Genomic DNA, 25594 nt, shown 5'->3' with positions numbered 1-25594 from the left:
TGCTCTAAGTGCTGTCTTGACTAGGGATGACATTACTTAAGGGCGGCTATTGAGCCGTCCTTAAGCACAGTTAAAATGCTATACCCCAACATTTTTAATCTAAAATGTTGTCTGAATTCTATACATTATTATGATGTATGTTGTTTAATTTAAAAATAAATAATGTAATTAACCCATTGGTGTCCGACTTTCCGAAACACAAATTGGTCATTCAATCCAAGTTTATTTTTGTATAACAGTAAAATGACTTCCAATAATCAAATATTGATAACTCAAAATATATAACTTGAAATCAATTGATTTTTGGAACATATATAAAAAAAGAGTGGCCTATTATAATTTCAGTCATAAAAATAATAGAACACATGAAAATGGAGATAGGGAGGTTCAAAGTTCAATAATTATTATTGATTTTTTTTTCAAACTTCCCGCGATGTTTTCAAGTATTTATTAAAATTATTTGGTTGAAAACTTCACTAATCATTGATTTATAGAGTATAGGAAGCTGTTTTAAAACATATTAGATCAACAATTTAAACAATAGATGTCACATAGTCACAAATATATTCAGTACGAAAATCACGCAGCGCCACTTTCTCATGGTCATTAAATTAAAAAAATCCATAATATTTTTTTTTTTTTTTTTTTTTTTTTTTTTCCGACCATGTCCGATCCTAATAGGATCATATGGGCCTCCACAGAGTAGAGGTTTTGTATTAACAGATTTTTTTTTTACGAGAAATGGATGTCAGCCACTTGCTCAACCTATAAGGTCCATACCCTGACTCACACACATATTGAAAAACAATATGTGTACTTGCCAGACCCAGGATTCGAACCTGGGACCCACGGCATGATAGTCCAACGCTTATGCCGCGCGGCCACCGTGGGTGACCTCACTAATCAAAGTTTTATGTGGTGCAGAAGTCTTCTTTTTAAACTTATTTAATTCATTATTTTTTCGATAGATGCCTATGGACGTCCCAAAAAATTAAGGAAAACGTGCCTTCTCAGGCGTGTGAATTTCTCGTGCTTGGTACAAAAGACAAAAAAATGCCGCACGTGAAATCCTCGTGCTTGGTCGGCTATGGGCTAAGAAAAAAAGTGCAACACGTCGAATTTGTCAATGTAATTTTGTTCGCATTCACAAAAAACATGTAACATAATGTACCGCACACATTGTGATTGCAACATTTTTGTTATTCAAAGTACACAACACAAACATGGACCGCTCCAAACCAACCCTCAAACATAGAAAAACTTTTACTTTTATCAAAGAAATGTAATTAACAATTCTCCTGAACATTTACATAAAACAGACAAAGAAGGTTTTAATAATAAGATGACGAATTGAAAAATTAATTTTGATATCAATTTACTCACTTTGTTCACTGGTTCACTTGCATTCGTTCAATCCGCAGCATTTCAATTAATGTAACTATATAACTGAAATAGTATTTAAATGTTGACTGCAGGCACGGCGAGCTGATATTCTAGTTGTCGGTATCGGTAGGCCGGAAATGGTGAAAGCATCGTGGGTGAAGCCAGGAGCTGTTGTAATTGACTGCGGTATCAACGCTATACCAGGTAGAAAATTCTATATTATCATTCCATTTTAAATTATCATTCAACCCGGGTCTTCTCCAACATTACTATCGACCATCTCCGCTCCTTTTTCCAGTTGGCCACACTGATATCCTGGAGGTCCTTTTCTACTCTGTCCGGCAATGGCGAAGGGTGGAGGTAGGCTGTTAAGATCCGCCATAAATAGTGGACACTAAACTTTGTCAGTCGTTCGTATTTGTTTTCATTAAAATGAGACTAAACTTTACAGATGGTTTTGGTTAGTTTTTAAAATTCAATTAAACCCTGCGAAAACCAAGCCACAATAAATAATAGTCAAAAAATACTTGTCGATCTATAAAATATATAAAATTATGCAATTAAATCATACATAACTTTGGATATTTTATGGATAGAATAATATTTTTTATCTAATATAGTTTAGTTTAGGCAGGGCCTAATGAATTTTATAAAAATAACCAAGTGTAATAATATAATATTATGTATCCAAAAATGTGAAAACAAATAAGTATGAATGGAAAGTTGTGCACAATTTTGTCATATCACCCAAAATATACCATAACTATTATGGTTTGGTTTAGGCAGGGTTTAATTGATTTTTAAAAACTAACCAACACCATCTGTAAATTGTAGTCTTACTTCAATAAAAACAAATGCGTATGACTGACATAGTTTAATCTGCACTATTTATGGCGGATCTTAACAGCCTATCTCCACCCTTCGCCACTGCTGTCGAGCCACCAGAGTTGTAGTCGAGAGTTGGTTTTACTATTATAATACGATTGAGAATACCTTTTGCCTTTTGTTATTTCTGTTTAAGCTTTAACTTTTTTCTTAAATAATTCAAAAAAGTCTCTATAAGACACGGGTAATTATTTATCTATACTCCTCCTAACAGTGACTGTTTTCGGTAAGATATTTATTATTATTTAATGTAGGAGGGGTCCTTTCTTTGGATCATATAGGCATTATGGAAACAATATCAGAATATCTCCTGATACAAAATTCAAACACACTACCCTCGACTTCAGAAACACGCACTTTACCAATACTCTACTGCTCAAATCTATCAATCCAAGTAATTATATATTAATTATTATCAGATTCAACCAAGAAAAGTGGTCAGCGACTGGTTGGAGACGTAGCATACTCCGAAGTAAAAGAAGTTGCGAGCTATATCACCCCAGTTCCAGGAGGCGTGGGCCCCATGACTGTCGCCATGCTCATGTCTAATGTAGTTCTCGGTGCCCAGCGAGCGTCTCAAAGACTATTTTCTCCCAAATGGAACCTCAGAACTCTGCCACTGAACATTCAAAGTCCGGTGCCAAGGTAAGAATAATTTTCTTTTTTTCCCCCTAATTATTAGGGCAGTTTATCATATTTATGTATTGAGGCGGTTAATTGTTACAATAAGTAAACCGTGTGTCAAAAAGTGTTCTGTTTTAACAGCACCTCTCCTAAATTTTAGAGCGAGATAGACAGTTTACACGGCTAACTGTAGCAATTATAATACCTCAATACATAAATATGATAAACTACCCTCGATAGCTGCCTTGTGTATAGAATAGATGCGCTGGCCCATATTAATTGATGGGTCGAAATACTTTATCAAAAAAATATGAAAGTAAACTGGATATTTTTGAAAGGGTTGAAAGGGTGAAAGGGTGGGTATGGTGTCAGATAGGAAATATGATTTTGAAAATGGCATATCTCTGAAAATATCAATTTCTATAAGAATATGCTCAATTCAAATTGGAGAAATTTTGCCAGTGGATAAATCGAATTTCCCAGTAATATTTCTGTTGCGGAACTAAGCTACATCCAAGAATGCTGACAGGATTAACATGAAACACTATTCTGTTCCAGTGATATCAACATAGCCAGATCACAGGAGCCGAAAGATGTAACGCAACTTGCCGAAGAAATTGGTCTATACCCCAATGAAATATCACAATACGGAAGCAAGAAAGCCAAGATATCTTTGTCGGTGCTGGACAGATTGAAATCCCAACAAGGCGGAAAGTACATTGTTGTGGCCGGGTATGATATTCAATATATTACTTTCTAGAATACTCCATAATAAACTCTGTCATAACACCATAATGACAGTTAATAAACACACAATAGTCACAAATGTGGTGGCAGTTTGTCAATGATGTAGAGGCATAGTCGATTGCATTTGATCAGTTTTATGGTGACCATGGCAACAACCGATTGTTCAGTTCAAACGAGCTGTTCTATGCTAAATGTTTGTTTTATTTGACTTACTTTATAATCTTATGCAGAGTTTTATGCATATAGCTTTACAGGTAACAGAACAATATAACTAAGACCATGAAGATATTAACGTATATTTCCGATCTTTGTAGAACCATCATGTGGCTAAAAATCTTAATGAAGATGATTAGTCTTTTATGGAGAGTTATGGCTTGTTTCATCACAGTGTTTTGTCTGCGGAATAACTGGGAGCAACCGTCGACAAAAGGCTTAGATAGATCTCTTCATCCGTCCTTAAATAATTGTGCGTTGTCCGTCGTTAACATGTTGGCCGTTGGAGAGGCTGCTTAGAATTGATGACCGATGGAAATATAGGTGCCATGTGGAGGGTGTAGACTGATTAATAGGTCTTCGTGACTGATGCAAACTTTTGCAATGCTATTAGCAACAAATAAAAATGAATTCTATTTACGTCACGACGAATCTAGATTCACCGTAATGTAAAGTTATAATATAAAACTTTGCATAAGCATGACAGTGAATTAAATATACATATTACACTTCAAAAAATGATTGCTTGTTTTAAAATTTAAAATATATTTTAAAGTCTCATATAAAAAAAATTATTAGATCAGCTGATTTTCTCACTGACAAGATTTTTACTTTCCTCCGACGCGGCTTAATAATTCTGATAAAATAAACCAAGTCACAGAATGGTACCTGATTAATTTTACAAACATTTTTTATCTCTTATACTCTTTAGGATTACACCGACACCTTTAGGAGAAGGTAAAAGCACCACATTGATTGGTCTCGTTCAAGCACTTTCAGCACACCGTGGGAAAAACTCTTTCGCAGTTATGCGACAACCTTCTCAAGGTCCGACATTCGGTGTGAAAGGAGGGGCAGCAGGGGGCGGATATTCACAGGTACATATTCTCAATATTACAATAAGGTGTCACACGCACAAAGAATTAACGTAGTGTAATAACGCCTGTACACGTGCATGGATTTACTGTTGGTAATGGTGCTTATTTTAAACTATTGTGACAATAACTGTTTACATGAAGTGCTGACTGTCTCCCCAATCTCATTTTTCAAGAGTAAGCGAGACACGATGTTGTCATTTTATAGTACTATTTTGACAGGACGTATTGAAAATCGGTTAACCTCAAAATGGGTAGTTTGTTTTTTTACCGGCAGGTTTGCACCATTCTATTGCTCAGGCGCAGATCTTACTTGCGCATAAAAAATCAGAACAATTCAGAAGCTTCCAAACTTGTTTGATTCATGCACGCAATCTTGCCAACTGCAGGATAATACATATTTCCCCATACATTTTCTTACAGTGCACAGTACATATTATTGCGGCCATAGCAAGAAAATGGACGTGTAAACATGTATTATCCTGCAGTTGCAAAATTACATACGTGAATCAAAAAAGTTCGAAGCTTCTGAATTTTCATGCGACAGTTGGGATTCTGCGCCTGCACAATAGAACAATAGTGGCGAACCTGCGGGCAAAAACTAAATCGCGACTCATTTTGAGGTTAACTAATTTTTACGACCTATCAAATAGTACCTACTGATACACCCCTGTTACAGGCGGGCTTCTCCCGGTGTAAAATAATCATTTAGTAGCTCAAGTCGAAACGTAACCCTGACCTCTAGAAACGGCTTCATAAAACATCTAATCTGATTCCTTGCTCAACCACGTAAGTATTTTTTATTCATAGGTAAAGGCCTTCGTCCGGTGTGTGAAAATCGCATATTGGGCGGAGGTGTAATTAAGATAATTTTTTTTAATTTAAAAAGTAAAAATGATGATGGATGAAAGAGATAATTTTAAGACTAAATATAAGGATTTAAATATAATAAATTTTGCCGCGCTTGTCGGCAACGTCCAAATTTCGACGCGCCTGCGCCAGGGTCAGGCTCGTGATTCGCCGAATCAAAGATCACACGATAAAATTTGGCCAATCACGAGAGTCCTTTTTGCTGGAATGGCGTGGGTACGCGAAGTTTGAAAAAGAAAAAAAGTAATTAGTAAGCGTCCCCTTTCCGATAGGTACGGACCTGACGACTACAACTGTAAAAATCCCAAATATAATTTGTAAAACTAAAAATTAAGAAAATATAAGAAGACCACGTTACGAGCACGAAAGACCGAGTTTTATTTATACTCCAACCGTTTATATATTCTCTTTTTTTGTGAATCCGGGGTTCGATGGACACCTGAGCTAGCCGCTGGAACCCCGGGTATCTCAATGGCGCCCTTGGCAACGTGAAGCTCGAAGAATCGCATGGATTCTTCCGAACCCGCGAAAAAAAATTTACGCCCGCGAACGCTAAATAAAAGTTTATGATCCAGGAGCCGGAACAACCAAGAAATGGTTAACTAAGAAGTGGACTCCGACGTAACCCTTATCGAAGAAGAAGTGCTGTCTCCAACATCAAACCGGGAGAGCCCTCTGGTGTTCGAAGACAGTCCACATACGGAGCTGACCGCGCCTAGCGTCGTGCTGGAGACCGTAGCACCGGCGCGTCTCCAGTACGACGAATGGCTGCACAAATCCCACCTATGGAGACCAGACACATCATCGACGGTATCCAGCGAGGAGGGCTCGTAGAGGCCACGGCCCACTCACGACGAAAAACGGCGAGCAAAATGCCGATTTTCCTAGGGTATCACTAACATGTCGTGTACCCTAGTCGACCACGGGATGTTCGGTGAGGAGAGAAAAAGGAAACGCGAGGCTAGGGAGCCTCACAAGAGGGCTGAGAAGGCGCGCAAGCTGAGATGAATCGAAGAAGCTGTACGGGCGCAGGCTCGACCACGAGGAGATGAAGCAGGACCAGTCGCCAACCCTCTAGTCAAGGGTGAACGCCGAGTTGCTGTTGGAAGTTTCAGTGTAAACAGTGTAGTTAAAAGTGAAGATAATAATCGTAAATATCCGGAAATTCTTCTAATTACGGATAAAAAGTTAATTAAGGACCCACTTTCTGAGCCCTATAATCTTAAGTTCGTTAGTAAGAAAAATGTACATTATAGTTTTAAAAATAACGCTTCGCAAAGTGACGCCAATTCTTTCCGTTCAAATAAAGTAAATATGAATGAATTCGAAAACATTAACATTGAAAATCGCAAAGAATTTTATAAACGGGAAAGAGGATATTCTACAGTAGCACGAAACCTGTTTCAAAGTTACGCCGTGTTAATAATTTGAATCCAAAGAGAAACGAGGAAAATAGTATACGACCGTCACTTATTTCTTTACAAATTACCAATCCTAAATTTAACACAGCGAAAACGGAACGGGAATAATAAGGCATCACTCGACGAAAGTTGTTATGTTAAATTTTAATAATAAGTTAAAATTAGGTATAAGAGGATGAAAGTAGAGATTGTATGCTTGTGATAAAAAAAAAATGAGTCAATAAGCCGTAAATTTCTCAACGGGGTTTCAATAATGAAAAAATAATAATAAAACGTGAGAGGCACCGCAAATCGGCGCGGCGCACCTTTGGAATAGGATGTCGGACGCGTAAAACGAAACAACAATTTTTTTTTAATAAAATGGGTTTCACTAAAAATAAAGTTAATTACACAGTTGTAAGTGTACTGATTCAGAAATAAATATAATGAGAGGGTGGAATATTTAAATTTTTAATATCAATGTGATTTATACAGTCAATACAATGTTGTAAAATAATTATGGGTATTAGGGTAAAATATTAAATGTGATAGTAAGTACCATAAGTACAATGGGAAGATTTTATATAAAATTAGTAGCTATTTAATGTATGGGGTAGGAGTAATTAATAAAGTAAATTCGAATAAATTTAAAGTACAGGAAGTCTAATGAACGAATAAATTACTAAAGAAAGAAAAAGAATAAATACAGATGAAGACAATTTGGAAGCACAAAGGGAGCCACCTCTCGAAGTAAGCGCATCCAAAGGCAGCGTAGCCGAAAATTCATGATACCAAAGCTTGATGGTGTGGAGAGTGCGCACTCTCCTTTCTCGCGCAGGTTCATGGAGAGACTAGGGACGTGACGCCTGAAAGATATCGTGAAACAACAAGAGGTACTTCCGAAGTGTAACCATCTATAAAAAAAAAAGAAAGGGAAAAGGATACTTATTGTAAACATCCATCCTATTACCTGTGGGAGAGCCGTGCCGCCGTCAACGAGCCTGGCCGTTGTACCGCTATACGATGCCTTGCCCGCAGTAATAGGAACAGATGGAGACACAGTACCTGTCCATCTATGAGGTGATACTCCAGAGACCAGCAGATCAGTGGAAAACTTTCCACAGGAAGATATCCGCTGCTCGGAACGAGCCTGGCTCAATAGTAACGCCACTACCACGCCCTGGTTGCAAAGGCAGACGACGCCAAACGAGGTACGCTCCTATTGTACCAGAAGAAGAAAAACGTAACACGAAATAATAATTCCGAACGAGGGCTAAACGTCTACAAATGTAGCCTCTCGGAATACAAAAAAAACTGGACAGCCCAAGAGTCGAAGACTGCAGCTCCACGACCCCTCCGCTGACTAGTATAAAAGAACGAGAAGAATAACAAAAACATTACGAAAACAAAATAAACACACGACATTACAGGAGAAAAATAAAATAATAATAAATTATGACAAATGATAATAAGAAAGGAAAATAAATCAAACTCTGACTTATTCAGGAGCATTGCTTTGAGCAGGAAAATAGTGATTAAAATAAATATAGAAACAATACGTAAAGTTAGTTGTTTTTTTTTTTTGTTAGAATAGTTAGATTGTAGTTGAATTTTTTTTATATAAACTGTTATCATGCCATGTACTTAACGGATGAACAAGGAATTGGATGGGTGGCCGATGAGATCAGGGCGTACCTTTCGACTTTAATCCAGATGGGGCGAATGATACACCCCTGTTACAGGCGGGCTTCTCCCGGTGTAAAATAATCATTTAGTAGCTCAAGTCGAAACGTAACCCTGACCTCTAGAAACGGCTTCATAAAACATCTAATCTGATTCCTTGCTCAACCACGTAAGTATTTTTTATTCATAGGTAAAGGCCTTCGTCCGGTGTGTGAAAATCGCATATTGGGCGGAGGTGTAATTAAGATAATTTTTTTTAATTTAAAAAGTAAAAATGATGATGGATGAAAGAGATAATTTTAAGACTAAATATAAGGATTTAAATATAATAAATTTTGCCGCGCTTGTCGGCAACGTCCAAATTTCGACGCGCCTGCGCCAGGGTCAGGCTCGTGATTCGCCGAATCAAAGATCACACGATAAAATTTGGCCAATCACGAGAGTCCTTTTTGCTGGAATGGCGTGGGTACGCGAAGTTTGAAAAAGAAAAAAAGTAATTAGTAAGCGTCCCCTTTCCGATAGGTACGGACCTGACGACTACAACTGTAAAAATCCCAAATATAATTTGTAAAACTAAAAATTAAGAAAATATAAGAAGACCACGTTACGAGCACGAAAGACCGAGTTTTATTTATACTCCAACCGTTTATATATTCTCTTTTTTTGTGAATCCGGGGTTCGATGGACACCTGAGCTAGCCGCTGGAACCCCGGGGATCTCACTACCATAAAATGACAACATCGCATCTCGCTCACTCTTGAAGAATGAGATTGGAGAGAGGACTTTTACGTGTATACAGTTATTGTCATGATTGTTTAAAATACACACTATTGCTGCCAGTAAATCCATGCACGTGTACAGTTGCTATAATAGCGTCTGTACATCGATTTACTGGCAAAAATAGCATATGAATCAAACTATCACGACAATAACTGTCTCGTCAATCTCATTCTTGAAATGTATGTAAACACATTTGTTGTCCTTGTGTAGTGCTATTGGACAGATTCGGACAGGTTGTGAAAATCAGTAAACATTAAAATGTTCTGCGTTGTGTAGCTCACATGTTTTCCGGTAGATTCACCACTATCATTCTACTGCGTATAAGTCACACAAGTTGCAAGTATCGCGTAAATATTCAGAAGCCGCTATAATTTTTTCATCCATACCAGTAAATCCATGCACGTGTAAACGAGTTATTAACTTAATCTGAATTCAGAATTGTTTTCCCAATCTGGCAACCAATTTATTCCATAGAGTCAAAATATCAACATCAACCCAACTGTCAACTTATTGTGGCATCCAGTGACGTCCCTAGACAAAATGCCGCCCCTAGGCAGCGTCAAAATGCCGCCCCATTTTTTTATCATCCTTTCATTACTCCAATATCTAAGAAATGTGTTGTATGAAGCATGGCCCCCTCATCATGAAGCAGGCCCCATGTTAGGATTTTTGCCCCCCCCTACCTATCGCTAAGGATAAAAGCAGTGTGACGCTCTACAGTAATGTTTTCCAAATGGTGTACGCGTTAAAATTGATGTGTATATTTAGTGTTTTTTTGTATATTTTAATACATACACTTGAATTGTGGAGTTTTTGAGTATCGCTACACAATTATATATTGTATTGTGTAACCATATAATTTTAAATAATATCGATATTGAAGGAAAATAGCGCCGCAGGCGAATTTTTTGCTATTAGAGCAAATTTGTGATAAGTGTTTATCTCACTTATCGAGCCCGAGCCCCAGGTTAGAGCCCTGTCAGCCCCCCCCCCCCCCTTCTGGGGGCCATGGTTTGGATACATTACTAATAAAATATACACCTACCACTAAGCTGAAACATACAAAATTAAATTTAGATATCAATAAATAAATAAGCGAATAAATATAATATTAGTTAGACACTTACCCAAATCACCAGAGTCTGAGATGCCATTTGGTTAATACCTATGTCTGACACATTTGGTTTGTATCATTTAGTAATACCTACGCAGATGTATTATTTTCACACCATTTTTTCTATGCTATTATTGTACCCTACAACATGTAAACAAAATAATTTTCCTCATTATTTTTTTAATATAAACCTAAATTTAATCATAAATACACTATTAATTAATGGTCTCAACATTCAACCGTTGATGATTGAAATAAACTACAAATCCACACTATTATCAGCAAAAAATATGTTTACAAAAAAACGACTTAAAAGAAGGTATTGCACAGTATTGTATTCACAGCACGATAAATATGGTACATTTTTAATACAATTAGATGGTACTTAACGTAAATACCTATTATATGCACGAATACTAATTGATTATGTTAAATGTCAATAAGGATTAATAATCATTATGAATAGGTATCTATTTGCAATAGGTACATCCGGCAACTTTTAAATCTCGCGAATGACTGGCAAAAATATTTGGATAAATTAAAAAATACGGTATGTACCTACCTACCTATAAATCTCTACCATAAATTCTCCTTGTTTCGTTACCAACGTTGATATAATACTCGTATATAATATTATTTTCTTTTAATAACCATGGCGCGACATAATTATTGGTTTTTGCGCAGTATACCTACCACTGTTATGAAAGGAACTCTTTAATCTGATTAAATGACATTATATTATTATGACTGATTTATTATTCGTTTGTGATGTTTTACATTTATAAAAATATTCATAATGTGTATAGGCGCCAAGTTTATTAGCATTTGTATACGAAACCGAGCAGTCAAAAATAAAATAAAAAAATCTCTAGCTGAGCGTGGTGACATCATACTAAAATCGCTGCGAGTACCGACTGGATAATAATAAAAAAAAAGCATCCGGAACAAAACATCTCCAAAGCTCTGGTTATAATATAACTAAGTTTAGGTAGCTATTTCTATATAATACCAAATGATTCTCCTCGATTTGCCGCCCTTCGAGTATCTGCCGCCCCCAAGCGACGCTCAATCTGCCTACCCCCACGGGACGTCACTGGTGGCATCATAAAACAAAAGCTAGTCAATCATAAAAACTGTTCCATTTTTAATACTATTTCAAATAAAAAATATTGGAGCAAACCTCTAGACCAGAGATAGTCAACCTGGTCCCTACCGCCCACTAGTGGGCGTTCCAGCTTTCATGGTGGGCGGTAGGGGTTTTAAAAACATTTTCATTATGTTTTCATAAAATTCCCCGTGACAAGGATAAACTATTGAAGCAAAGCATTAGAGAAACTTCAATAATACCCTCTATAAAAGAATTTATCTCAACTGTAATGCATCAGGATAAATACCTGAAATTGAAGGTGTATGACTGGATGAAAAATCCTTTAACAGCAAATATTGCGTAAATAAATTTTATAAAGTAAAGTTATTTCCCTATTTTATAAATCACCATTACTGTGGAACCGGTGGACAGTTAGAACATTTCACTACTAACAGAGATATAAAAGTGGGCGGTGGGTATAAAAAGGTTGACTACCCCTGCTCTAGACTGAAGTGAAACTGTAAAAATATGTTACTACAAAAGTACAAAAGTCTGTGCGTACAGTAATTTGCAGTCGTAATATTTAAAGTTTATTGAACATAATTTTATTAATAATCACTAGTTATAATACGAGGGTGGGTCAATAAGTCCTTAGAAAAGCCGACAGGTGGCACGACTAGTACTGTAAGCGGTTTGTTTTCATGCAGCGGCACTACCGATTCAGTATGCTGCGAAGTTTCAATCAGATTGGTCGGGTTGTTGTGTGTTTCTCGTACATTTAAAAAAAAAATTTGCTTGTGGAAAATGGAAAAATGGAAAAATGGAAAATGGAGAAAATTGAGTTTAGAGCTGTTATTAAACATTTTAATATAAAAGGGTTAACAGCAAAGGAAATAAAAAATGAGTTGGATTTAGTTCACGGCATATCTGCTCCTTCACTTGCAACTATTTATAACTGGTTAAATGAATTTAAACGTGGTCGTACATCAACAAAGGATGAACCACGCTCAGGACGTCCTGTAGAGGTGACTACACCAGAAATGATCAATAAAATCCACGATATGGTGTTAAGTGACCGAAGATTAAAGTTGAGTGAGATAATTGAGGTTACAGGGATCTCAAAAGGTAGCGTCATTTCTATTTTACATGACAAATTGGGCATGAAAAAAATTTCTGCAAGATGGGTGCCGCGTTTGCTCACAGTCGACAATAAACGCAATAGGGTGGTGGCCTCTAAAGCCCTGTTGTCGCTCATGCAACGCAATCCGGATGAATTTTTTCGTCGCTTTGTGACTGTAGATAAAACATGGATACACCACTATACTCCCGAGACGAAAGAACAGTCAAAGCAGTGGATTGCGAAAGGCGAACCATGTCCAAAGAAGGCGAAAACCGTAAAATCAGCTGGTAAGGTTATGGCTACTGTATTTTGGGATGCACGTGGAATTATTTTCGTTGACTATTTGGAAAAAGGAAAAACAATAACAGGGGATTATTATGCATCTTTATTGGACCAGCTAAAAAACAAAATTGAAGAAAAACGGCCTCATTTAAACAGGAAAAAAATCCTCTTTCATCAGGACAATGCCCGTGTTCACACTTGTTTACGATCAATGGCTAAAATTGAAGAATTGAAGTTCGAATTGGTCGACCACCCACCGTATTCGCCAGATTTAGCCCCCAGTGACTTTTTCCTTTTCCCAAACTTAAAAAAATGGCTAAGTGGACAACGTTTTTTTTCAAATGAAGAAGTCATCGATCGGACAAATGCTTATTTTGAGGACCTTCCGAAAACTTATTTTTCTGACGGTTTAAAAAAAATTGAGAAACGTCTAACCAAGTGTATTGAGCTCCAAGGAGATTATGTTGAGAAATAAAAAAAAAATACAAAAATAAAAACTGTTTTAATGCTTTTTTCTAAGGAATTATTGACCCACCCTCGTATTATAACACCACTTTCATAACTGTGTAATTGGTCACTTTATTCTAAAATAATTAACGTTTAATAAAGTATCAGATTGGAGTGTTTTATTCATTTTATTAATCTTTAAATAATGCGGCAACCATGAAGTAAACAAAAGTATCGTAAAAAACCCATTATTTTTCGTCTAGGATCAATTTGTCTGCGGTGGTAAATTTTCAATGAATCGTATTAGTGTTTTATGATTTATTCGTTCTAGGTAACGTTTTTATATTTGAGTTGTTCTGTCACGCTAAACTTGTTGTCTACTTCTCGTATAACTGGAGACTTGGACTCATGGTTTGGTGTTTAAATTAGCTGCATATTCATTTATATAGTGCAAGAATGGCGGACCTTTTTATGATTAAGTGACAAAAAACTGAAAAAATATATGTTATAATGAGTGGCATTTAGCATCGGTATCTTTTAATTGATTAATGTCGTCATGTTGGTTTGTGATGTAACCATCAGTAACTTTTCAAACAATAATTTTGACTAAAATTCAAACAATCTCTCATAATAATATTACAATCCAGGTCATTCCGATGGAAGACTTCAATCTTCATCTCACCGGTGACATCCATGCGGTAACTGCCGCCAACAATCTCCTCGCGGCGCAAATGGATGCAAGAATGTTTCACGAGCTAACTCAGAAGGACCAGGCACTCTACGACAGGCTGGTTCCGAAAATCAAAGGGAAAAGAACGTTTTCAAAAATTCAAATTCGCCGCCTAAACAGACTGAAGATTGACAAAACAGACCCTGACTCATTAACGCCTGAGGAGATAACTGCCTTCTCCAGACTTGACATTGATCCAAACAATATTCTATGGACCAGAGGTACACAATTGAATCTTTTATCTTCTTCTTCCTTCAATGGCCTCATCAACCCCCTCATTAGTGGCTAGCTATTTAGTTTGTAACACCATTTTCAATGCTACAAAATTAAACAATTTATCTCTGCTTAACCGATCCTATGCCTTTAGCGAGTTATCTTGCTCTATGAAGCCGTGAATAACAGGCCGCACATAAAAATTTCGCGAGTTATCTCATCTGACTTTAAACTCAAATTACTAGCCACTGTCGATTGATTTGCATAATCTAAAGAATTAAACACACAGTGACATCTGTTTGAATAATTATGAAATACTGAGCCACAAATTATCGGTATTACTGCCATAGGAATATCATGAGACAAGAGACAGATAAAATGTTACAAGAATGATTGACTGATGAATGATGAATGACTTTTAGTTCAGTGTGAGTTTTCAATCAAATCGTTACACCAGTTCAATAGGGGAACAACTCATAAAACCTTGTTCCGAGATAATGGCGTTCGAATTTTTTGCAGTAATTCTTATTTTAATTTTAAAGCCTTGATTTCGATGAAAGTGTATATTTTTTTGTATTTGATTTAGTGGAATTCATCAATGCACAATGAAATTGTACATTTTAATAACGAATTAACAAATAAATTTGATTATATAATGGAATTACTGATTAATCTTAGAAAGGATTATTCGATTTTATGACACATTGAAGAAATTTTTAATTTTTTTTTTTTGCTGAATTATAAAGAGAAGACCTTTCCACATCAAATGGCATTCTTAACTCAAAACCTTTAAATTTTGAGTTGTTCCCCTATTGAACTGGTGTATCGAAATGCTTGGCAACCTGAATATCAGTTTTTCTGTTTTAAAAGATCCCATACGTTCCTCAAACCTGGTATTTATAGGTCGCAACCTCTCAGAGTTACCAGGATAAATATATTGCACAAGTAAATTTATAACATTTGAAGGGAAATGAGGTGTGGAGATAAGGTCGGAGTTACTTCGATAACTCGAGGAGAGAGTTTATTTATCGATACAAAAATAAATAAATACAATGATAAAGATGACAGAGTAATGTTATAATCGCGGGAACGGAAGTACTGATGAGATTGACTATATTATTGAACTGACTGGTGATGTACCGAGATGATAATATAACCGAGACACTGGGAACAAATGAGTGACCGTGGTCGAGTGAGAGTTGACTGTGTCTCTTATCAATCGCCCTTCGCTATTTATATAAAAGCAATCAATATCTTACACGAGCCACCATTTATCTAGGTTAATATTGAGAAAGCAGTTAATCGCAATGTTAAACGATTACGAGGTGTTTTGATAAGCAAGCATGAGATAGCTGATTGCTGACCAAGTCTGCCATCTTCTTATTCATTTTACATATTCTCTTTTCTTCTCAGTTCTCGATTTGAATGATAGATATCTCAGAAAGATTACAATTGGCCAGTCGCCGACAGAGAAAGGTTTCACGAGGGAGACATCGTTTGCGATATCTGTGGCCAGTGAAATTATGGCAATACTGGCTCTTGCAAACGATTTGGAAGACATGAAGCTCCGACTGTCAAAGATGGTCGTAGCTTTTGATAAAAAAGGCAACCCCATCACTGCTGATGACTTAGTAAGTACATATTATTAAACATTCCACTATTTCTACTCATTTGTTAAATACACATCTCATAAAATTGTAAAAAATGTACATGTGACTTTTTTGAATCCATGTCCATATTTCTGATTATGTTTTCACTCGTATTCTTTCTGTAGTGCAGAAGAAGAGCTGCTTCAGACTAAGAGCGAGCAGGTGGATGCCTGGCAACATGACTGTCTAGCATCAGATCTGTCTAATTCTAAATCCGCTCAACGAGCCTCCTGGCTTTAGGCTTCCACACAAATATGTGTGTGAACCGAATCCAGTGTGGGCATTACTCAGGTGTGCTTATATGATGCATATGTGGGGCTTGAAATAGTCCTCATTTTGCGACTTTGATGAGATTCAGACCACAGAGCACATCGCGGAGTCGTGCTACATGTATGCCTTCCCTGGAAGAGTTTCAGACATACCCAAGGCAAACCAGAAGCTATTATGTAGATTGATGCCTTGCCGGTTCTACTGTGAACTGTTGTATGACTAGTTGTGTGATTTTGTTACCTAATGCCTTTTTCGTTTTGAACAAAAATTTTTACCTATCGCCATAAAATTATATTATTATATATTATGCAGGGGCGGCTCTACCTTAAGTGTTCATAGAGACCATCCCCACATAGTTATCATGTCAAAAATGCACGTCCGATATTTTTATAATTATCATAATACATGATTAAATCAACGGTACTGTTCGGTTATCAGGAATACAACGGAAAACACATTTTGAAAAAAGCCGATAAACTGGATTATTTGTTAGGTTAACCTAACCAAACCTAACCTAACCTAACCCAACCCAACCTAACCTAACCTAACCTAAACTAACCCAAACTAACAAATAATCCAGTATATCGAGTATTTTCAAAATGTGTTTTCCGCTGTATTCCTGATAACCGAACAGTACCAAATCAACTATTTAATTTATTTTATCCATATAAACCCGTCGTAATTTTATTTAAGTATATACAGATACAAAAATGTCGTTCTACAAATAATGTGAATGCATTAGCGTTAGTATACGCATACTGGGGAGGGAATGAAATAACCCCTAGGTGAGTAAGAATGCCCGTTGTATGTAGTTGTTCAAAACTGATAATGGTAAGACTTTAATAATGACTATCATTAATTATGTTAATATTTTAAGCAAGCTTTTTAGATGCGATTAAGTAACGACTCAGATAATCACATTATTTATTCTGAAAAATTACTCATTTCCTCATTAATAAAATCATATTATTATAAGTAGCTTGGTATATAATGTATAATATGAGAAAGTAGGTAGGTATCTATATTTAATAATTAATGGCTAAACCTCACCATCTAGAAAGTCGTCGAGCCGCCACTGATATTATGTTTATGCATGATGACATGATTCAATTATAAATAATTATATTATTATATATTCTTTTTAGCACTACAACAGACTATGAGGCTCAGTAGTGAAACAGTAGTAATCAGTAATAAAAGTGAAACAATCACAAATACACAGACTTTGAGAAAATCACATAAATATATTGATATCTCACTGAGAATCGAACGCGGAGCCCCCGGTCGAAAGACCAGAGCCTTATAGACTACGAGGACTGTATAGTTGAATGGAGAGACACAAATCTCTTTGATTTCACTGCTATAGAGACACTAATAATGTCATTAATATTACAGGGTGTCACTGGAGCAATGATGATCCTTTTAAAGGATGCCATCGAGCCGACGCTGATGCAAACATTGGAGGGAACTCCGGTGCTGGTACACACTGGACCTTTTGCCAACATCGCACATGGCTGCTCATCGGTATTGGCCGACAAAATTGCTTTGAAACTCGCCAAAGAAAATGGATATGTTGCCACAGAGGCAGGGTTCGGATCTGACATAGGTAAAATCTAAATAAATACTTCTTTGTAATAATTTAACTAAATCTTTGACATGCCATCTGGAGCCAGGATGTGTTACTGGAAATAAATTCCATCGACAATATTTTAATTTCCGATCTCAGCTGTATTGTTTGCAACAAACAATCATTGAATTAAACTACTACTTTTTTACTCAATACTGAATACCAGAACAGAACCAAAAACCCTTATTTTTGTCGGAACGAAAACCGGAACCGAACCGGAGAAAAATCGTTTTTTTCGGTTCGATATACTTTCAAACATGCGTGCTTACATGGTCTTACTCCCCACTTCAGTTGTTGTAGTATTTTTTAAATTTATGGCTACGGCCGTGCGGTGCAGCATAACTATTGGTTTTGGAGCGTGGCATCGGGCTATCATACAAGTACCGTAAAATATTCTAAATTACGGTAGAAAATAAATTTTTAATACAAATAAAAACATTTAATAATTAATCACTCGGAGCTGAACCGAAAACCGGGAAAACCGTTATTTTTTAGGAACGATAACCGGAACCATTATTTTTATATATTTTTTACTTTCACCGGAACGAAAAAAAATAACGGTTCAAAGCCCTGCTGAATACACACAATTCTTATTATTGAAAATACGCTATTTGGAAAACCTCAGATAACTTTTGAACTATCCGCTGGTCCTCACTCCGAACTCACTATGTTTTGGTTTATAGAAACCAAAACATAGTGAGATGGGTCCCATTTGCTTTACTTTTTTTCTAGAATTTCATCCAATACATGAGTTTTTTGAGGTTCTAATGACTGCTCTTTGCAGGTATGGAGAAGTTCTTCAACATTAAATGCCGATCAAGTCAGAGCACTCCTCACTGCACGGTGCTCGTGTGCACTATCAGGGCTCTGAAGATGCACGGCGGAGGGCCACCAGTAATGTCCGGAACCCCCCTGCACTCTGACTACACCAAACAAAACCTCAGCCTCCTGGAGAAAGGCCTCTGCAACTTGCAGAAGCACATTCAAAACGGACAAGCCTTCAACATCCCCGTTGTCGTGGCAATCAACACTCATCTGTAAGTGACCAATAGTACCGCAAAAGGAAGAGTTAGTCATCCTATAATTCACGAGCAAACTTGAAGGCTTATGTCAATAGATGTGAGCCATCGCCAACCTTAATACCGCAATTCAGGTACCCATATGATTGTCAAAACGAATTGGTTTCGATTGGTTCATAATATATTATGTTGTCATCGCAAACTACTGGAGATTATATTAGGACAATTGTTAATGCCTAATGCAGACCAAGATTCATTTGCATTAACAAATTATACAAATGTCTGTAAACATCTAAACATCTGTCCTAATACAAATGTTCGTAAGGAATACAATAAATGTTTGTCGTGCTTTACAAACATAATAATTGTTTAATACCAACGCCTGTCCACACCTGCTAACAATCTGTCGATACTACCATAATATATAATAATATATTATGTAAAGTTGAAGTTCCACCTTGTAATAAATGGTTCATAATATTAATTTTTTCAAAGATCTACATAAATCTACCACAGTGTCACAACTACAATGTTTAGTAATGAAGTATATATTTTCTATCTGCAGCGGAACATAAAAAACATGGGCCTTTGTAGCTTGGTCTGAATTAAGCGTAACAATTTTTTCATTGTATTTACTCGCATATCAGTTTTATTTCATAATATTATTATTGTCTTAATTAAAATTGAATACAATATTGACAATGTCTCTTTGAAGCGGACAAAACCGGTCCTGACAAATATTAAAATAATTGGAATTAGTACATACAGTAGGCGGTCGGTAATCTGGCACGTCCAATAGTCCGGCATTTTGCAACTCAGCTCTCCTGCTCTGTAATCCGGCACGTTTCACATTAAACTGCCGGATTACAGAGCGGAGAGCCGTTCGCTCGGCAGTTCGGTGCCCGACCTTGACAGATTATTTATTATTTCCTATAGATATCCGGCATTTCCAACAATCCAGCATAGGTGAAAAAATATGGGTGCCGGATTACCGAGCGCCTACTGTACTACATATTATTGTGTTTTATTTTAATTAATTCAATGCATTTCCACCAAGAATTGACAGTTAACACCATAAAGGATGTTGTTTGTTAAAATAATGAATAAAATCAGGGGGCTAAAATAATGAATAAAAGCAAAATATAACTGACAGTATTGTCATAGCGCATCGTGCAATGCCTGAGTCTAAATCCAACATTATTGAGGCAATCGTCGAGTTGGATTAGGACACTGCCTGTGTTTATGATATTATGATTTGAAGTGGGTACGCTGGAGTGGAGGTGACACTTCCTGGAGGAAACCAAGACCCACATTGAGTTGATGTTGCTGATTACGACATATACAAATAACAGTATAATTTTCACTTTCAGCAATGACACTATTGAAGAAATCGACATGGTAAAATCATTTGCCGTGGCGAACGGTGCATTTGATGCAGTCCTTTGCAGGCACTGGGGACTAGGTGGTTCGGGGGCCATAGAGTTGGCTGATGCCGTGATCAAGGCGTGTGAGAAACCTTCGCAGTTCAGATTGCTCTACCCGCTGAATATTCCACTCGAGGAGAAGATTAGCTGCATCGCTGCCAAGATGTACGGAGCGGGAAAAGTGGAATATACAGAAATGGCTTCGAAAAAAATACACGAATATACTAGACAAGTACGTAGAATAATGTGTTGCGTTTCCTCAAATTCTCTGTACTTTATTTATACTGTCCCGGCCAAAAATCGGCTAAGATCATGGGATTGAACCCGCAAACATGGTTTCAGAGATGGGCTCTCCCAACTACATGGCCATGGAGCGCACTTACTATTCAAGACACTATTTTCCATAAAGTTTGTTTAATGAATTAAACAAATTTTTGTCGAGTTATCAGTTATATCTTCAGAGGATTTTTTAAAAGTCATGTTAAATGGGATTTCAAAAGTTCCTTTCAAAATATCAATAAAATAAAAATGAGAAAAAAACTATAGTTAGGTATGTGTATATTCAAAAATTTATACGACTGCTTCGTTTTTTGATTGAATTAGAAATTAGAATACCGGATTTGTCGGAACTACAACTTACACATCGCTCTGTGAGAATTCTGTCAGATTCTTGTCAGACACGCTTCGACTAGCACAGAGGTTGTCAACTCAATAGTTTAGTTAGTTTGTAGCATTTGAACATTTCATGCGTGGATTACAGATTATTTAGCGACTAATGAATAATGTTGACCATATTAACATACTTACCCTATCTGTTCTAGGGTTACGATCAACTGCCAATATGCATGGCCAAAACATCTATGTCGCTAACTGGAGACGCTGCCATTAAGGGGGCACCGACAGATTTCACTCTGACAGTGAACGATGTCTTTGTATCGGTGGGTGCGGGATTCGTTGTGCCAATCGTCGGTGATATTTCCAAGATGCCTGGACTTCCAACAAGACCCAGTATTTTTGATATGGACTTGAACACTGAGACCGGCGAGATTGAAGGACTATTTTAGTTTTCGAAAGCAATTTCAATAAAATGACTGGAATAATTGAGCCCTTCTTCGAAAAAAGGGCACTATCAAGATAATGAAAGTTTTTTGTAAATTAGTTCAAATGACACATCATACATTAATTGTTTACATACCAGGCCAAAAAATATTATTTAATCTTGACAACTAGAAAGAAGTATTGTAGTGTTGACCCATATTACATGATTTTTGAACTGACATGTGTAATTGCTATTATCTCAAAACAAAGTTTTCAGGATAAAGCTACGTTTTCGGAAAGGGACTCAATATTGTGGTACTGAGGATTAACCAAAAATACAAGTGCACTTGTGACTAGAGTTGGGTTTCGAGATTTTCAATCCTGGATCTCGAGAATCTTTTCTCGGGATTCGGGATTTCTTTATTATCAAATATTAATTGAAAAAACGATTTTCTATATGAAAAAATTTGACAGAAAACACAAAACATTCAAAGACTGATCACCACAATTAAGCCAACGTCGACTCAAAATGAGCGCAATAAAGAATTTTATGTCTCAAAAGCGTACGCGATTGTCAGACGCAGCGATTGACAATCTGTGTTTTTTGAAATTCCATTTTAATAAGCAGGTAATGTTTTGAATTATTTTTGTTTTCCTACTTCTATTTTATTTGTCTTACATAAATAAAAAAAATCATATTTTTTTGGAATTTGTCTGTTTTTAGGATTATTACAGGTTTTTTTTTAAATTTCCCGATTTCTCGAAAATTCCCGAGAATTCTTTTCTGGAAATCCCGAACCTCGAGAATTCAAAATTTCATCACTTCGGGAAATCCCGAATCTCGAGATTGAGATTTTCTCGGGAAATACCCAACTCTACTTGTGACCAAGTTGTCTATTTCAATATGAAAATAAACATCTGATTGTAAATTCTACGTAACCGTTTTCAATATTCTGTAAATGATGTATTGTTGTCAAATGATCCATTATCATTTTTCCAGATTTTAGTATTTGATGGAAACCCAAGTCAGGACAAAACATTTAAATTATATACATTGCTGTGAAAATAACACCATTCACCGATAGTATAATCCAATGTTAGCAAACCCTTATACAAAACTATGCATTGAAAGTAGCTATGTTATATGTGTAAATGTCATGCTGTGAACGTCCTGAATTAATAATTTGTTATGTACTCAACATGTCTTTTTTAAATAAATAAATAAATACTAATATGTGATGTGAAAACTTCTCGTAATCCATTTTTAACGATATGTCAAATGTACTTGTTTAATCCTCAGCACCTCAATTATTATTGATATTTAAAGACTTTGTTTACATGTGACCAGATGTAGAGATAATAAGTGGTGTCGCCAGAAAATAAAGATAGATTTCTGAAACGCATGTGGCATCTGCCAGTACACAAAATTGAAGCAAACATAGTATTGTATGTTGTTCATTCGAACTAAAGATAAAATAAACATGTATTTCGATTGATATGCAAACTTCTCCATATATCCAACAGTGGTCGAACTATAGCTACAATATTTAGCTACTCGCCACATGTAAACGAGGTTTAAATCTATTTCTCAACTTTACCTTAATATACTCAAGTGATGTAATGACAGAATATTGTTATGTTAAACAATAAAATCATCCAAACTTTTAAAATACAGACTTATTAGTTCACATTTTTTTAAATACAGTATGTACATAATATGTGTTAATTTTAAGAAGTGTGGATACTCCAATGATCCTTCAAACTGTGAATGTGGCGCCAAGGAAACAGCATAAATTGTGATGGTCTGTCTGCTTGCTCTAACCATGCACGCGTTTGGGGAGGGGTCCATTTTGAAAAGATGCCAGTATTTTTTTTATTGATTTTAAAGTCAGCGGGATTACCAAGTCCCACTGACTTCCACATTTACCCCGCTTACTACTTATAGCTTCTCGTCCCTTCAACCGCGGAATATTGCACTTACCCAGGTACATTCTCCATACCCAGACACTCATTTCTCAGCAAGTCGGTATAACTAGGAGTATTCACCTGTGAGTTATTGCGACCAATCACACATCCACAAGTGGTTATTATATGAAGCGCTTAGTTTCAAATCCCCCTAAAACTGTTTTTGAAAATTTTTGAGTTAGATATGTATTTAGATGAATATTTTTGTTACCTATATAATGGCCACAGATTGAACTTTAAAAAATGCCAAAAACCGTCAATACATATGATCAAAAATTGAGGTAAATTTCATACCTGCTAAAATGGTTGGGTGTACTTTTCAAATACCCCTAAAATGGAAAGCCAAAATACTCTTTGCGTCTCCCTGGGGAGGCGCGAAAAGTTTAACACAATAATGTAGCCACAGGTTTGCAGTTTGCAAATACATAGTTTATAAAACGGCCGCTAGTTATAAACTGCATAAAAAGTCCTATAAAAGGTTGTTTCCAAACCAGTCTGAAGATATGGAGACTAATTTTTAATACCTCAGTTCTATACTATTGTGAAGCGCGCTAGCTATCTCGTGAAAAAATTAAATAAAAGGGTCAAAACATAATATTGAAATTTGAGGCAAATTTGTTTAGGAACGATAACTTTGTTGTTAAACTTGTTGGAATTAAAAAAAATTGAGTGAATAAATCAATGCAAGGACCACTAATGCATTCACTGATTTAAAAAGACAAAGTGAAGGCATTCATAAAAAATTGGAGCTTCGGAAATCAAAATTACAAAAATATAAGTTCGTCATGTTTCCATTTATAAATGATTTCTGCGCCAGATATATTGAAGCAAACAAAAATCTATTTACTGAGCTCTTGGATAGTTTGCTAATGCACTTTTCACATTATTTAAATCTCGATTTTAAAAAGTTTGTGTGGTTATAATCCATCGATCATATAGGAATCCATGGCCCCCACAAAGGGAGGGGGGGGGGGTTGACAGGGCTCGGGCCTAGGGGCCCGGCGAGTGAGATTAACACACGTCACAAATTTACTCAATAGTAAAAAAAATGACGCAGCGCTACTATGTTTCAGGGCTATTAAATATGTGGTTTTGCGTTGCAATCTGATATGATACAATACCCATATAATGATTGATATACTTAATCTTTAATACTCTGTCAAGAAAAGTAATGCAAGTTGTAAGTAAAGTACTTAGTGCTACCATTGGTAACATCATGCGAAACGGGATTTTTGCATTAGCTGCAATGAAATCGAAATATCGATCCCGTTTAGTAGAAAAAGAGCACTTTGTGCTAATAAACTAGCACATCCATCGCACGAAAAACAAATTAATACAATATAAGTAGTAAAACCTTATTTATTTTTATAATTAAGGTTTATTTTCATTTTTATATTAGTACATTTTTGACTATTTGTGTCTATTATTAATTCATGAAATAAAGGGGGGGGGGCGCTACAATTAGAATTTTTTTAAAGGGAGGCGTAGCAACATAAAGTTTGGAAACCACTGCTTTAGAACGTAACGAACTAAAAAATAAATACAAGTTCACAGATTTAGTAGAAGAGTTTTTCTAATCTTTCTCAAAACTACCTAAAATCGTTTTAGGGGCTTTTAAACTAGGTGCTTCATATGGTCTTTTAGACATGCATCATCAGGATATTAAAGTAAACGTTGATTGCGCCAACTCATCAGTGAGTGACCTCATACTTTATGTGTCCTAGAATGCTGAAAGAAGTGCGGACAACCTGTTGAGAAGGTTGATCGACAGACAAATCATCCAGGTCACGACCCTCAGTCATGAGGTAGAAATAATATTCCATTCACCTAAATATGTATTTGTTTCTATTCCTGGGGGGGTCCGGACCCAAAAACCCCCACTTGTGTGTGCGCCTATACACTATTGATTGTGTTTGTGTCATTTACGGTGGCCAAAGCATGTTCGGATGTGTCTAAGCCAATGACATTAATATGGACGAAGCATCCGGAAAAAAAAATGACACTCACTTTTTTGTCGGGTTTGCCGAATGGCATAATCTATTCTAACGCCATTACAATTAATATGATATTGCTATAAATTTCTGATGCTTTTTGTCGGGTCTGCCGAATGGTTCGGTTCGAACGGGTTCTCTCAAATGAACATTGACAC

At 36.3% G+C, this 25594-nt stretch overlaps 1 protein-coding gene across 1 annotated transcript in view; it reads left to right on the top strand.

Moving 5' to 3' along the window:
- Window positions 1-23150, top strand: part of pug (pug C-1-tetrahydrofolate synthase, cytoplasmic) — a 39406-nt gene extending 16256 nt beyond the window's left edge. The window contains exons 5-14 of the mRNA XM_085948177.1: window positions 1476-1587; window positions 2688-2913; window positions 3451-3624; window positions 4565-4730; window positions 14158-14461; window positions 15867-16084; window positions 17768-17978; window positions 18784-19036; window positions 20389-20674; window positions 21264-23150. Coding sequence (XP_085804303.1) covers window positions 1476-1587; window positions 2688-2913; window positions 3451-3624; window positions 4565-4730; window positions 14158-14461; window positions 15867-16084; window positions 17768-17978; window positions 18784-19036; window positions 20389-20674; window positions 21264-21506 — 2193 coding nt within the window. The 3' untranslated portion in view covers window positions 21507-23150. The remainder of the gene's footprint in view (window positions 1-1475; window positions 1588-2687; window positions 2914-3450; window positions 3625-4564; window positions 4731-14157; window positions 14462-15866; window positions 16085-17767; window positions 17979-18783; window positions 19037-20388; window positions 20675-21263) is intronic.
- Window positions 23151-25594: the final 2444 nt, after the last annotated feature.

This window comes from Rhyacophila brunnea, unplaced genomic scaffold (assembly GCF_057557595.1).
Source record: "Rhyacophila brunnea isolate RB1 unplaced genomic scaffold, BYU_Rbru_1.0 scaffold_20, whole genome shotgun sequence".
Taxonomy (NCBI): Eukaryota; Metazoa; Arthropoda; class Insecta; order Trichoptera; family Rhyacophilidae; genus Rhyacophila; species Rhyacophila brunnea.
The sequence above is the reverse complement of the archived record's forward strand: the minus strand, read 5'-3'. Positions and strand labels throughout refer to the sequence as shown.